The sequence below is a fragment of the Ruditapes philippinarum genome, unplaced genomic scaffold, assembly GCF_026571515.1.
Source record: "Ruditapes philippinarum isolate M1 unplaced genomic scaffold, ASM2657151v2 ctg5973_1_1_1_1, whole genome shotgun sequence".
Lineage (NCBI taxonomy): Eukaryota > Metazoa > Mollusca > Bivalvia > Venerida > Veneridae > Ruditapes > Ruditapes philippinarum.
This window is the reverse complement of record NW_026854080.1, coordinates 37,649-53,814: the sequence shown is the minus strand read 5'-3', so window position 1 is coordinate 53,814 and position 16,166 is coordinate 37,649. Positions and strand designations below refer to the sequence as shown.

General features: G+C 33.0%; 1 protein-coding gene across 2 annotated transcripts; it reads left to right on the top strand.

The window, feature by feature from the left end:
• Positions 1-3,116: 3,116 nt before the first annotated feature.
• Positions 3,117-15,635, top strand: LOC132738873 (carbohydrate sulfotransferase 10-like). Of its 2 annotated transcripts, none has more exons than XM_060726482.1 (2): positions 3,117-3,228; positions 13,344-15,635. In XM_060726482.1, the coding sequence occupies exons 1-2, from the start codon at positions 3,129-3,131 to the stop codon at positions 14,678-14,680; spliced, it is 1,437 nt and encodes a 478-aa protein (XP_060582465.1). In that variant the 5' UTR covers positions 3,117-3,128; the 3' UTR covers positions 14,681-15,635. The 2 variants fall into 2 exon arrangements, with proteins under 2 accessions (XP_060582465.1, XP_060582464.1); XM_060726481.1 differs by lacking the exon at positions 3,117-3,228 and adding an exon at positions 12,265-12,471 and having other exon boundaries at positions 13,344-15,626.
• Positions 15,636-16,166: the final 531 nt, after the last annotated feature.

Sequence of the window (16,166 nt, the reverse complement as noted above, 5' to 3'; positions counted from 1 at the left end):
CAATATAAGGAAAGAAAAAGAGATTTTATTTGAACATAAGTGTCGCCTCTAGTTACCATCTCAAGTTACAACTTCATTTGTCATAGTGTTTATGTGTAATTAGTCGTTGTATCAAACATTGTCATTAATGATACAGCTTATTAAAGATAGTTTCATTTTCTTTCAAAGCTGATATCAATAAAAGAAACGAAACGAAACATTTTTTCAAAGCTTCAGTCACAATTATTTGGCTTAAAGCAGCATGCCCCCAGATGAGTAAAATTAAACTTGAGAAGAACATGTATTAGTATCATAAGAAATATATAAACATTCAAAATGTATTTAAAATCTTTAATGTGTAAATTGCAGTTTTAAATATGACAAAGTTTTATCACTAAAATTATATCACGTCACTTACGGGTAAGTAAATATTTTGCATATTTTGAGAAAGTATATATACCCACCGTCGATTAAATGTGAAAAAGATTAAAATAAATCACATGTTTTGTTACCTTGGCAACATTTTTACTCATAACAACAAGATTTGAGTTTTCATAGAATAAACGAAAATTTACAAACATTTGGACTCTTGATGCTTTTACACGTTACAATGATCTTAAAGTTAAAACGGTTGATATACCCTGGAATCAACACAGAGAAGGGCTGTGAAAATGTGATCAAATGATCTAAAAGTTAAAACGGTTGATATAAGCTGGAATCAACACAGAGAAGAGCTGTGAAAATGTGATCAAGTGATCTAAAAGTTAAAACTGTTGATATACGCTGGAATCAACACAGAGAAGGACTGTGAAAATGTAATCAAATGATCTAAGAGTTAAAACGGTTGATATACGCTGGAATCAACACAGAGAAGGGCTGTGAAAATGAGATCAAATGATCTAAAAGTTAAAACGGTTGATATATGCTGGAATCAACACAGAGAAGGACTGTGAAAATGTGATCAAGTGATCTAAAAGTTAAAACTGTTGATATACGCTGGAATCAACACAGAGAAGGGCTGTGAAAATGTGATCAAATGATCTAAAAGTTAAAACTGAATACACGTTTCATTGATCTTGAAGTTAAAATAGTTGATCACGTGATTTGTAACCTTGGTAACATTTTTACTCATAACAACAAGCTCTGAGTTACACGTCTCCATGACCTCAGACTGAGAACTGTTAAAACACGTTCTAATGATCTCAGAGTAATAACTGTTGGAACTGTTAAAACATGTTCTAACGATTTCATACTAAGACTGTGGTTACATGCGCCAGTGATCTCAGACTTAAAACTTTGGAAACATGATCAAATGATCTCAGTTTAAAAACTGTCGATACATTTTACAATGATCTCAGATTAAAATATGATAAACAAGATCAACAAGGAAAGGCGGCGTTCAATGAACGCAACCCCCATATGACCAAGCAACAAGAACCAATGGCAAGGAGCCCAGGCGGACCCCAAACATGAAAAGGACAGGGCAAAGACACGTTAATCATTAAATGATAAATAATTTGTAACTGATTAGGAATTCAAAGAAAATAATAATAGGCCCACAAAGGGGAAGGGGACAGGAGACCGGTGGAAGGGGGGGGATTAATCAAAGAAATAAAAACTAGAGGCAATGGGGAAGATACTTACCGTAGACGAGAAAACAACAAGGGACACAAGCAAAAGTGTCACCAAAACAGTATGAAACAACATAGACATACATCTGAGGAACACAGTGGGGCGCCGCCTAAGAAATGTAAATTCAAAGAAAATGATCAAAGAGAAGTAAAAAGAGTTTTCAATTTTACTGGGGTACATCTCTATGCAAGATGTTACTTGCAAACTGACACTGTCTATAGATATAAATTGTCATGTAAAATGTAAAGAAGAAAACACAGCTTTAGTATATAATACTGTGGAATTCTAGCTTATCATAAAAGATCAATGTCATATAATTTCACATCATTGTCATTGATGATCCATAATATCACGAGTTCATATACCAGGAATCCGATGTCACAAATATACGATTAGATCTCCATTGTTCTTAATGTAATTGAAGCGTTCAACATTACCATTGCCGCATGACACCTTTATTATTGTTTCAGATATCAATAGCTAACGAGGCGGTATCAAATGTGGAAAAACTAATAATATTCTTTGTTTTACAGGCACACACCTCACAGATGAGCACATATATTATAAATAAACAGACAATAGATAAATACGGAAAGTTAAGAAATTTGCTTTTTAGAGTTATAGAAACACGTTTTTGTTGTTGTTGCTGTTTTCTTTCACAGAGTTAAATTCTGTCTAAGAAAAATAATACAACTGCTATCATATTGTCATGTAATAACTTTTACGTACAAACAATATTTTATCTTACATAAGTCAATGAAGTATACAAAACCAGTAAAGCAGTGTCTGATGAATGTTTATTTATACGCGTACTAGTATATCAAGTTTCTACGATATTAAGTGAAGAATAAATTAAAGTGGACATGAAATGGTGACAGCCTTTAGCTACATAATTTCATATCTTTCCAGTCCTCTTTTACCTAGAGGGTTGATTAAAATCATTTTAATATGTAAATGTGCACAATATTTAAGCAATTTGAAAACATTATCGTAAGTAACACAAATCAACACTTTAACATGTATGTTACTAAAACAAACATATTCTTTTAATAATGAACTGGAACTTAATTCAAAGGAGCTTTGTTCCTGTTGTTTTTAGTTACTCTGATACTGTAAAGGTCATATGGTGCCTTCCCAGCTTTACTGATGGAGGAATGACGCCAGGTTTCCCTTAATGCATTACTTTAAGCACGAACGGGCACCAGAGTAATAGCAACGACGTTCCATAAGCTAGCTGGATAGCTTTTTCGCAGGGAAGTTTAAAACTTTGAGGTTATTAACTTTTTTTATTACATTTGATCTGATTTTGTCGCATTGATTTACGGGTCAATAGAAGGAATTTCTGAGTTTTAAAAAATAATATCACGCGACATTCTGGACATATAAATACCTCATTGATATATTATTTACAGAATTCGCACGGAAATAAATAGTTTAATGTTACTCTGCACGCATACCAATAGTCAAGATTAAGTATTTATGTTTACTGCTATAGGGTAGAAACTGTATTTGGAAACATGAAGGTGTGTTACTTTGTGTTTATTGGTACTGCGATTGGTATAACATTCGTATTGTGCCTGTCCTTGGAAAACAATGGAACTTTTTATTTCACTTCAGGTTAAATCTTTTTATTTCCATGCTTTTTTCAATGTTTATTTTTTGTGTGTTTAATTTTCAATATGTGTTAATTTACTATATACTTATAAATGAAATATGGATAAAATAAAATGCGTTTTTCTATTGTCCGTTTTTTTTGTTGTTGTTTTTTTTTTTACTTTAAAAAAAAAATTTTTTGACTGCAGATAAAAAAATCATGTGAAAGATATAAAATATTGTTAAAGATGTAAAATAATGTTAAAGGTATAAAATCATGTGAAAGGTATGAAGTTATGTGAAAGGTATACATATCATTTTACAAAATTTGTTCTAATTAATTTCAATAATACTAATCAATTCAGTACTTATTTTATTTGCAACAACTTTTAAGGGTTAAGCTTGCAGTCAAAAAATATTTTTTTAAAGTAAAAAAAAAAAACAAACAAAAAAACGGACAATGGAAAAACGCATTTTATATCATATGAAAATGTTAACGAACAGAAACTAGTTATAAATACAATGTAGAACATATTAACATGTTCAGAGACAGTGCATCAATAATTTTAAATACCTTTCGATAGGAATCAAAATATGACGATCAGTATACTTATAATGACGATGAGTTAAAAAATATACATTCTTTATTTATGATGAGTAGATATATATGACGAATAGAGTTTTGCGTGCTTTACTTATAATTAGTAGAAATTACCTTGCTTTAAATATGTGGAGTACAAATAAGCGTGTTTTTAAAACTTTTGATGAGTCGAAATATGCGTCTTTACTTATGATGAGAAGAAATAAGCGTGCTCTTACTTAATTATTAATGATTGAAATTAAGCGTGCTCTTACTTATGAGGAGTAAAAATAAGAAAGCTTATGATGAGTAGAAATTAGCGTGCTTTAAATATGAGGAGTAGAAATAAGCGTGCTTTCACTTATGAGGAGTAGAAATAAGAAAGCTTATGATGGGTGTAAATAAGAAAGCATGTGATGTGTAGAAGTTAGCGTGCTCTTACTTATGATGATACTAAATAATAAGCGTGATTTACTTATGACGATCAGAAATAAGCGTGCTTTAATTATGATAAGTAAATATTACACGGTTACTCTTAATGTGTGTGATTAACAGAATGTTATATTCATGTCATTTTTCTTAGAAAATATAACCAGTGCGGACTTATTCACTTTAATTTATAATCAAGCCACTGTAAAGCAATCAAACTTATCTAGATTTTCTGTATTCATTCTACTAAAATAAACGACGGGCAAGATATAAACTGTATCATCCTTCATGCTCGTTTTAACTTCAATTTTTAGAAATCGAAACCAACCAATCAGATCACCACTCTCTCACTGAATACTTATATTTGAATTGAGAACTTTTGCATTTAGGAAAAAGGAAGTTCCATTTAAACGATGAATGATGTTACAATATTTGAATTGAGAACTTTTGCATATAGGAAAAAGGAAGTTCCATTTAAACGATGAATGCTGTTAAAATAAATAAAAGGAAAAAGGAAGTCCCATGCTGCTCAAGTAAATAAAACGCATTTCATTAACTTTGCTGACAATGTCTGTTCAATAGACGCAATCTAAAGCCCCCATAGCACCGGCTTAAACAATATTTGAATTTTCAGTATAAGCTGTATTTGCATAACCCTACAAACACATTATCACAAAATATGAGCATTGATTCATTCTGTTTTATAGTTTGAATCCGCTATTCCTTTCATTATCTGTTTACATTCATATTGACATGTATGGGGTGTCGATAATTGTCATATAAAAGCGTAATATTTTATCGAATTCAAATAAACAAATACATACAATGAGAAACAAAACAATTTTCCATAAGATATATTTACCATTACCCTACTCTGGTGTATGTGTCGATGCCAACTTTAATTCTATTCTATTCCAATAAAAAGGCAAACTTTTATAATTAAATAACTAGCACAACCCATTATATTATAATGGTACCACCAAGTAATGTAACCGTTATCGTGTTCGATTTTTTTTATATTTCTTTGGTCAATTATTAAAGGAACTCCATTGAGATCAAATAGCCTAAAATCATAATATTTGAAAGTTTCTCATAAATCAACTAGTGCACTTAAAACGGAAAACTATGCAATAGATAATATTACAAAATTGATAATCGATTTGTATGCGGTTTTCGGCCGATATGAGTGAAAAGCGTTGCAACTTTTTTCACTTATTGGCCAATATGTGTAATAAACTGATTATCGCTTGGCATCGATTTGAGAAAACGGTCTAAATACTAAAGTCTTGAAAAAAATACGTTTTGTCCATTCGTGTCTAAAAACCTAAGTGGAGTCCCTATAAACTTTCGTTTCAATTTAAATAAGGAATAGGTACTGTACCTGTTTATGTATTCAAATTTTTCAATTTCTTTTTCTTTTAAAGCTTTTTCGAGGTTGTCTTGTATGAATTTCCAATGACAATTGAACTGTGCGATTCAAATAACAATACCGTAATAAAATAATCCCTTTTAACTTCACCACCTGATATTTTATTCATTGCACGGATTTTAATTAACTTATCTGTGTAAAGGTGTGCAATTTTCATTTTTTATCGTCTGCAGATTAGGCGAGTCAACTGATTATAGTGTGTTTGATTGATTTGATTGATTGATTGATTGATTGCTTGATTGATTGATTGATTGATTGACTGACTGACTGGTTGATTGATTGATTGATTGGGTTTCATGTTTAGGTCATTATAGCGACGTTCCAGCTTCACGGGTGGAGGAAGACCTCAAGTGCCCTTCCGTGCATGTTTTATGCACAAACGGGCACCTGAGTAGAACCACCGACGTTCCGTAAGCTAGCTGAATAGCTTCCTCACATGAAAGAATCTAAAGTGCCTGACGGGATTCGAACCCACAGCGGTGAGGGCCAATTGATTTGAAGTCTCGGTAAAGGACGCCCCTTATTGTACATGTAATACATTTGAATTATCTTCTATTGGATTATGTGTGTAAGAAACTTGCATCAAATCAAACTCTAGACCCAGTAGTGCCCATTTATTATAGTATCAAACAGCAAGGAGCTTTTGTTAGATTTCTTTTAATGTTTGCATTTCAATTTATTGTAAACACTTTGAGGATACAACTTACTTGAAGCGCGAACTGTTTGAAATCTATGATAATATAACAAATTTAAGTACCTTATGATTATCATTATCATTATTACCAACTAAAAAAAAACACTAAAATATACAACGTTCAACCTCCATTTAACACTCATGGAGCGATAATAACCATTTTCTTTATCTTTTTATCGAGTTTTAATTTTTGAACAGTGCTTGTTCGAACTAATTAACAGCATCACATTAACTATTTGAACGATTACATCTATGCAGGTAAAAATCACTGTTTAATACTGTATATATACAATGCCGTAAGTATAAAGACAAATAATTATAATGATAATGATATAATAAAAGTAATAATAATAATGATAATGATAATGATTATGATAATAATAATAATAATAAAAATACGAATAATAATAATAATTATGATAATGATAATAATAATAATAATAATAATCTTAATAATGATAATGATAATAATAATAATAATAATAATATTGATAATGATAATAATAATAATAATGATAATGATAATAATAATAATAATCATAATCATGATAATAACGATAACGATGATGATGATAATAATAATAATACATATGTAATAATAATAATAATAATAATAATGATAAATAATAATTTTGATCTAGACTTGAATTTGGTTAACATGGACATTGCAGTACCAGATCATGCTCGGTGCTTGTTCTGCCTGAGCAAACTTCATTTTTAGCCAAATATATGTACAAACCTCTTATAATGACCTAATTATTCCGCAATATTTTCTGTATCATTCCGTGCACGTGTTTCACGGTGACTGCGACGTATTTTCTTATTCTGTGAATTCATATAACTGCCGTTAGGGTTTATATTGCATTGCAAATAAATTTTTCAATATAAGGAAAGAAAAAGAGATTTTATTTGAACATAAGTTTCGCCTCTAGTTACCATCTCAAGTTACAACTTCATTTGTCATAGTGTTTCTGTGTAATTAGTTGTTGTATCAAACATTGTCATTAAAGATACAACTTATTAAAAGGATAGTTTCAATTTTTTCAAATATCAATAAACGAAACAAAACGAAATCCTTATTTTGTCAAAGCTTCATTCACAATTACTAGACTTAAAGCAGCATGCCACCAGATGAGTAAAATTAAACATGAGAAGAAAATGTATTTGTATCATAAGAAATATATAAATATTCACAATGCATGTAAAAGCTTTAATGTATAACTTGAAGTTTTAAATATGACAAAATTTTATCACAAAAATTATATCACGTTGCATACTGGTAAGTAATTATTTTGCATATTTTGAGATAGTATATATGCCCAATGTGGATTAAATGTTACATATTAGTTCAGACACGTGATTTGTAACCTTGGCAACATTTTTACTCATAACAACAAGATTTGAGTTTTCATTGAATAAACGGAAATTTACAAACATTTGGACTCTTGATGCTTTTACACGTTACAATGATCTTAAAGTTAAAACTGTTGATATACGCTGGAATCAACACAGAGAAGGGCTGTGAAAATGTGATCAAATGATCTAAAAGTTAAAACGGAATACACGTTACAATTATCTTGAGGTTAAAAAAGTTGATACACGACTCCATGACCTCAGACTGAGAACTGTTAAAACACGTTCTAATGATATCAGTGTAATAACTGTTGAAACTGGGAAAACATGTTCTAATGATTTCATAATAATAACTGTGTATACATGTGCCAGTGATCTCAGACTTAAAACTTTGGATATATGTTCCAATGATTTCAGACCAAGTAATATAATTACAAAATAAATGATAAAAGAGAAGTAAAAAGAGTTTTCAATTTTACTGGGGTACATCTGTATGCAAGATGTTACTCGCAAATTGACACTGACTATATATATAAATTGTCATGTAAAATGTAAAGAAGAAAACACAGCTTTGGTATATAATACTGTTGAATTCTAGCTGATTATAAAAGATCAATGTCATATAATTTCACATCATTGTCATTGATGATCCGTAATGTCATGATATTATATACCAGGAATCCGATGTCACAAATATACGATTAGATCTCCATTGTTCTTTAATGTAATTGAAGCGTTCAACATTACCATTGTCGCATGGCACCTTTATTATTATTACAGATATCAATAGCTAACGAGGTGGGTATCAAATGTAAAAACTAATAATATTATTCTTTGTTTTACAGGAACATGCTTCCAGATGAGCAGGTATATTATTAATATATATACGCACAAGTTCAGGGAGCTGTTTGTAGAGTTTTAGAAATATGCACATATTTACATTCCACATGAAAGTTTCACATATTTATTAAAGAGTATGTCAAATACCGGATAATAGTTCATCCCCATTACTAAATGAGTCAGTGTAATGTTTAAGAGTTTGACATTACATGAGATAATTGATATGGAATGAAATCGCCGAATGCTTGGTAAAATTTCTTCTTTTTTCATGATAAAAATACATTGTTTATCAATATCAAAAATTGCACGTTCAGTCTGATTAAGACAGTTCATGTTAATGTTTCTTACTGTCCACACCAACTAGCATCGACTTTTGCTTACAGTTTCTAAATTTTCATAAAAAAAGGTAACCAGAATAAAAAGTTGTATTGATTTTAACAATTTTGGTATTAGACACAATGTTGATAGCTGTAAAAAAGAAGGAAAATGAGCAGGAAATTCAATATTTCAATTTCTACATTAATTAAGTTAATTATAATTAATTATTACCTTGAGGAAAATATTCTCGAAATGTTAAAAACATTTATTTTTAATAAGCATATTTCAATTAATTAAATAAAGCTTTCGTAAATTCAGAATAATTTAAATTTCTTGAACTATATGATATTTTAACCCTAGTCAGGCTATACTTCAATGGACTTTGGTTTAAACATACTAGTATTTATTTAAGCTCGATTGCGATTTAAGTTCTTTCAACTTAAAAATTCTTGCAACTTGAATCAAGCATTCTCGAGTCTGCTTCCTGGAACTAACTGGTACTGGTGTTATATAAAGACACGTGGCCGTGACCTATCCATTGATTTGTCGTTATTTAATCTGGACAAAAAACTATTCATCATTGTTACTGAAGAAAAATTATTGACTGAATAGAAAACAGTGCATACCAAGTACAGACAACATGGACGCGCCGACTGAATTTGATCTGCACTGGTCGAAATAATAGAATAAATAAATACAATGTACCATTAAACTAAAGATTAACGTCCCAAGAAAAATAATATTAGAATATAATCAGTGCGGTCAATTTTTTTTTTCATTTCAGTGTTAATTTTTCTGCTCCACTAGAATAGTTGATTCCGAAATTGGAAATAATTTACTTAGGATGAATACTGGTTGAGTCGGTGTAAGGGTACTTGGAATGAATACTGGTTGAGCCGGTGTTAGGGTACTTGGAATGAATACTGGTTGAGCCGGGGTTAGGGTACTTGGAATGAATACTGGTTGAGTCGGTGTTAGGGTACTTGGAATGAATACTGGTTGAGCCGGTGTTAGGGTACTTGGAATGAATACTGGTTGAGCCGGTGTAAGGGTACTTGGAATGAATACTGGTTGAGCCGGTGTTAGGGTACTTTGAATGAATACTGGTTGAGCCGGTGTTAGGCCACTTGGAATGAATACTGGTTGAGCCGGTGTTAGGGTACTTGGAATGAATACTGGTTGAGCCGGTGTAAGGGTACTTGGAATGAATACTGGTTGAGCCGGTGTTAGGGCACTTGGAATGAATACTGGTTGAGCCGGTGTAAGGGTACTTGGAATGAATACTGGTTGAGCCGGTGTTATGTTACTTGGTATGAATACTGGTTGAGCCGGTGTTAGGGTACTAGGAAAGAATACTGGTTGAGCCGGGGTTAGGTTACTTGGAATGAATACTGGTTGAGGCGGTGTTAGGCTACTTGGAATGAATACTGGTTGAGCCGGTGTTAGGGTACTAGGAAAGAATACTGGTTGAGCCGGGGTTAGGCTACTTGGAATGAATACTGGTTGAGCCGGTGTTAGGCTACTTGGAATGAATACTGGTTGAGCCGGTGTAAGGGTATTTGGAATGAATACTGGTTGAGCCGGTGTAAGGGTACTTGGAATGAATACTGGTTGAGCCGGTGTTAGGTTAATTGGAATGAATACTGGTTGAGCCGGTGTTAGGTTACTTGGGATGAATACTGGTTGAGCCGGTGTTAGGGTACTTGGAATGAATACTGGTTGAGCCGGTGTTAGGGTACTTGGAATGAATACTGGTTGAGCCGGTGTTATGTTACTTGGTATGAATACTGGTTGAGCCGGTGTTAGGGTACTAGGAAAGAATACTGGTTGAGCCGGGGTTAGGGTACTTGGAATGAATACTAGTTGAGCCGGTGTTAGGGTACTTGGAATGAATACTGGTTGAGGCGGTGTTAGGGTACTTGGAATGAATACTGGTTGAGCCGGTGTTAGGGTACTTGGAAAGAATACTGGTTGAGCCGGTGTTAGGGTACTTGGAATGAATACTGGTTGGGCCGGTGTAAGGGTACTTGGAATGAATACTGGTTGAGCCGGTGTTAGGGTACTTGGAATGAATACTGGTTGAGTCGGTGTTAGGGTACTTGGAATGAATACTAGTTGAGCCGGTGTTAGGGTACTTGGAATGAATACTGGTTGAGCCGGTGTTAGGGTACTTGGAATGAATACTGGTTGAGCCGGTGTTAGGGTACTTGGAAAGAATACTGGTTGAGCCGGTGTTAGGGTACTTGGAATGAATACTGGTTGAGTCGGTGTTAGGGTACTTGGAATGAATACTAGTTGAGCCGGTGTTAGGGTACTTGGAATGAATACTGGTTGAGCCGGTGTTAGGGTACTTGGAATGAATACTGGTTGAGCCGGTGTTAGGGTACTTGGGATGAATACTTGTTGAGCTGGTGTTAGGGCACTTGGAATGAATACTAGTTGAGCCGGTGTTAGGGTACTTGGAATGAATACTGGTTGAGTCGGTGTTAGGGTACTTGGAATGAATACTAGTTGAGCCGGTGTTAGGGTACTTGGAATGAATACTGGTTGAGCCGGTGTTAGGGTACTTGGAATGAATACTGGTTGAGCCGGTGTTAGGGTACTTGGAATGAATACTGGTTGAGCCGGTGTTAGGGTACTTGGAATGAATACTGGTTGAGCCGGTGTTAGGGTACTTGGAATGAATACTGGTTGAGCCGGTGTTAGGGTACTTGGAATGAATACTGGTTGGGCCGGTGTTAGGGTACTTGAAATGAATACTGGTTGGGCCGGTGTTAGGGTACTTGAAATGAATACTGGTTGAGCCGGTGTTAGGGTACTTGGAATGAATACTGGTTGAGCCGGTGTTAGGGTACTTGGAATGAATACTGGTTGAGCCGGTGTTAGGGTACTTGAAATGAATACTGGTTGAGCCGGTGTTAGGGTACTTGAAATGAATACTGGTTGAGCCGGTGTTAGGGTACTTGGAATGAATACTGGTTGAGCCGGTGTTAGGGTACTTGGAATGAATACTGGTTGAGCCGGTGTTAGGGTACTTGGAATGAATACTGGTTGAGCCGGTGTTAGGGTACTTGGAATGAATACTGGTTGAGCCGGTGTTAGGGTACTTGAAATGAATACTGGTTGAGCCGGTGTTAGGGTACTTGAAATGAATACTGGTTGAGCCGGTGTAAGGGTACTTGGAATGAATACTGGTTGAGCCGGTGTTAGGATACTTGGAGTGGAAGCGCCGACACTCCGTAATAATTTAGCTTTTATATTTAGCTTTTCATATAACTTTTTTATTACATTTGATCTGATTTTGCCGCACTGATCGACGGTCAATAGAAGCAATTGCTTAGTTTAAAAAATATAATCACGCGACATTCTTGACATATAAATACCTCATTGATATATTATTTACAGAATTCGCACGGATATAAATAGTTTAATGTTACTCTGCACGCATACCAATAGTCAAGATTAAGTATTTATGTTTACTGCTATAGGGTAGAAACTGTTATAGGGATCCTGTATTTGGAAACATGAAGGTGTGTTACTTGGTGTTTATTTGTATTGCGATTGGTATAACATTCGTATTGTGCCTGTCCTTGGAAAACAATGGAACTTTTTATTTCACTTCAGGTTAAATCTTTATATTTCCATGCTTTTTTTAATGTTTATTTTTTGTGTGTTTAATTTTCAATATGTGTTAATTTACTATATACTTATAAATGAAATATGGATAAAATAAAATGCGTTTTTCCATTGTCCGTTTTTTTTTTGTATTTTTTTACTTTAAAAAAATATATATTTTTTGACTGCAGATAAAAAAATCATGTGAAAGGTATGAAGTAATGTGAAAGGTATAAATATCATTTTACAAAATTTGTTCTAATGAATTTCAATAATACTAATCAATTCAGTACTTATTTTATTTGCAACAACTTTTAAGAGTTAAGCTTCTTACATATATCTCCATTATTTATGAGTTACAGAAATAGATTCAAACAAAAACAACCTTATTTCCTTACTTCTTTCAATTTCTTTATAACATTTTTAATCAGGTTTTTAACGAAAACCGGGTTATTGTAATGCGGAAGCCGGCGTGCGGGCAGGCGGGCTGGCGGGCGGGCGTCAACTTTTGGTTTCTGCTCAATTACTTTAGTTTGCTTTGGCCTATTGACACCAAACTTAGTGTGTAGGTAGCTTATATCAAGAGGCAGCTTGGGATTGCTACCAAGGTGTCATGAAGATCCAATTAGTATTCTAATTATAACATTTGCTTGTAACATGTTGGAAAAGGAAACACACTGCATATACATAGATCTATATAAGTATGTGCATAACATGATGTATATATGTATATATAAAATAACAGTAGTGCAGTGTAACAGTTAAAAAAAATAGAGTATTGTTTTATAAAACATGTGCTTGTCAAATGTTTATCTTTTAATCCTTAATATGAATTTTAGTAGAACATTAATTATACAAAACAATATATATTTGCACTTCAGGCTCCAACTTCAAAGGTTTTCGTAAAAGCAGCACCAATGTTTCTCGTAATTCAAAAGAGATTAAAGTATCAAGTACACTAGAAACAACAACAACAACAACAACAGCAACAACAACAACTACAAGAGCATCGTCAACAACAGATCAATTTCCCGAGGCAATGTTGACACATATAATTCAAAAACTGCACGAGCAGAGTAATAAGAAAACGCCAAATGGTTCAAATAATTTAAAGGAAAGTGTAAACAACAAAACGGGAGCAGTAGCTCTTTTAAGACAAATGTATCCAACAGTTCAAAAACAAAGAATAAATAAAATTAAAACAGTTTGTAGAGACACAGATTTATTTCGGGACCTTATGTACAAAGGTAAAAATAATACAAGGTACTACTACTCTAAAACTTACGGATTTTCATATTGCAAGGTTCCAAAATCAGGATCGACTTTCTGGATGCAAGCATTTTACATTCTTGAAAATGAAGATGAGAATTCAGTGACTGTGTTTTCTAAAGCAAGGTCACGTGTCCATGGCTTGACTTGGAAATTTACTCTAAAATTTGACAGTCAACAGAGAAAGAATTCTTTGTCTGTCATCGTGTCACGTGACCCGTTCAGTCGTCTGTTTTCAGCGTTCATAGATAAATCGTATCAATGCCTTGATAAAAGCTTGAATAAAAACATCATGCAATTTAGACCGGCGTTGAAACGTCATAATTGTCCCGATGACGTCACATTTCAGGAATTTCTTGATTTCATAATTAATGAAGTAGGGAGGGAGCAGACATTAAATCGGCACTGGGCACCGATTTATAATCTATGTCGTCCGTGTGATGTAAACGCTTATATACTTGTAAAACAAGAAAGCTTTTCAAAAGACGTAGAGCAGGCATTGAAAGCGTTCAGTGTACCTGATGAAAAGCTTGCCACGATTCTATCAGCGTTACATGAACACAGAATTGAAACAACTATTCCAGGAATTGTTCAAACAGTGATGAATAAAAATAAGATAACGAAAAAGGGAACCTGCGTATATGGCCAAAAATTAATACAAAGAATATGGACCGCTTTTAAAATACAAGGCTACTTGAAAGAAACAATAGAATTTCCGAGCAAATTGTTTAATAGTAAATTACAATATGACGACACATCATACGTCACAGAGGTTATACTCGCTTCTATAAATAGAAATAAAATGACGTCATCAGAAATGAAACGACGACGTCATAAAGCGTTAGTAGACGCATACAAGCAAATAAGAAATGAAACTTTGACACAAATTATTGAAATATACAAATTCGATTTTACAATGTTTAATTATTCTACAATAACTCCTCACTAGCCACCTCCATCTGTATGAAACATAAAAAATTAAAATATGGAGTTGTTTATACCCGTGCAGTAGTAGATCTACTCTGTACTTAATGAACTCTGTCTTTTTCCAAGGAGCATATCATTTTCCAATCAAACACAAAATATGTATTTATACATAGATATTAATACGGTTCATTTTATTTTTCTTTACCTTCAAGTACGTCTTTCATTCACTCACTCACTCATGCATGCATGCACTCACTCACTCATTCATTCATTCGACCATCTATCCATCTTCTGTTTATTTTATTTTTAAGAATAATTTGACCTTTTCGAAAACATAGCTAAACACCGTTTTCCGGTACGTTACTGATTTAGCTCTGGGGAATTACTTCAAATAAAGTACATGAAGTACATAGCACTTTTACATGATATTTCTATTTTTCTGTCATTATTAGACCATTTAAGATGAAAATACTTGATCTGTGTTTGAAAATTATTAATGTTCCTTTAATATCTAGTGCATTTTTTTTTCAACAACAAAAAATAAATTGTTTATAATGGAAATCAATAAAAATTTAAACAGTGACTCGTAGTACATGGCATCTTCCATAATGAATAAAGATGTTTTCTGCGTAAACTTGTGTTACACCACTTACGCTACGGTCAGTAACCACTGCCTTCACACAAGTTGACCCTTTTGGGGTTTAAACCCACGGCCCTAAGTTTCATTGTAGTTGTCAGTAGTATTAACCCACTTGAATACTCTTCGAGCGGAGGTATTTCATTACGATAGTCAAACCTTAATGTCAGAATAACCGCTTTAAAAAACAAAGTTTGCTTCTTTAAAAAGAAGCATGCGAGAGGTATTTTTGCTGCTGTGGAAGATTTGTTTAATTCGAAAATATTTGGGGATATTATATGGCATAAAAGACACAATGAATGATTATAAATTACAATTATTTAACAAAATAATATTTATTATATATATTGCAATGAAAGATTGTCTTACACTTCATCTTTTTTAATGTTTTGATAGATTATATGCCGAAGAAATGGACTTTTTTTGTGGCGCATTAGGGATACTTTTTCTGCATAAAATGTAAAATTACTAAATGTAAATTATATGATACATATCATTTACATTTGTATTTTAAATTTAGTTCCCTTTGTAGAAAAAGTATATATTTATTAAAAGTAGTATCAAAATAAAAGTTTCTTGTAAAGTTCAACAAGAGCCATGTCAACATGGCCATCCCTCGCCGAATGTGTTTGCTCATTGGAAGAATATATATGTAGTAGAGCAGAATAATTCAATTTTAAGAGGTCTTTTGGTAATGAAAACTGATGGCTGAAGTGATTACAGATTTGAAACCTATGTGAATACTGATAGCTGAAAATAACAAAGGGCAATAACTGAAAAATAATGCAGGGTAAGTTATCATTCTTGTGTGCTGCACTCCTCCTCAATGAGATCTATCCACCTATGAAGTTTCAAGTTGATATCTCAAAGG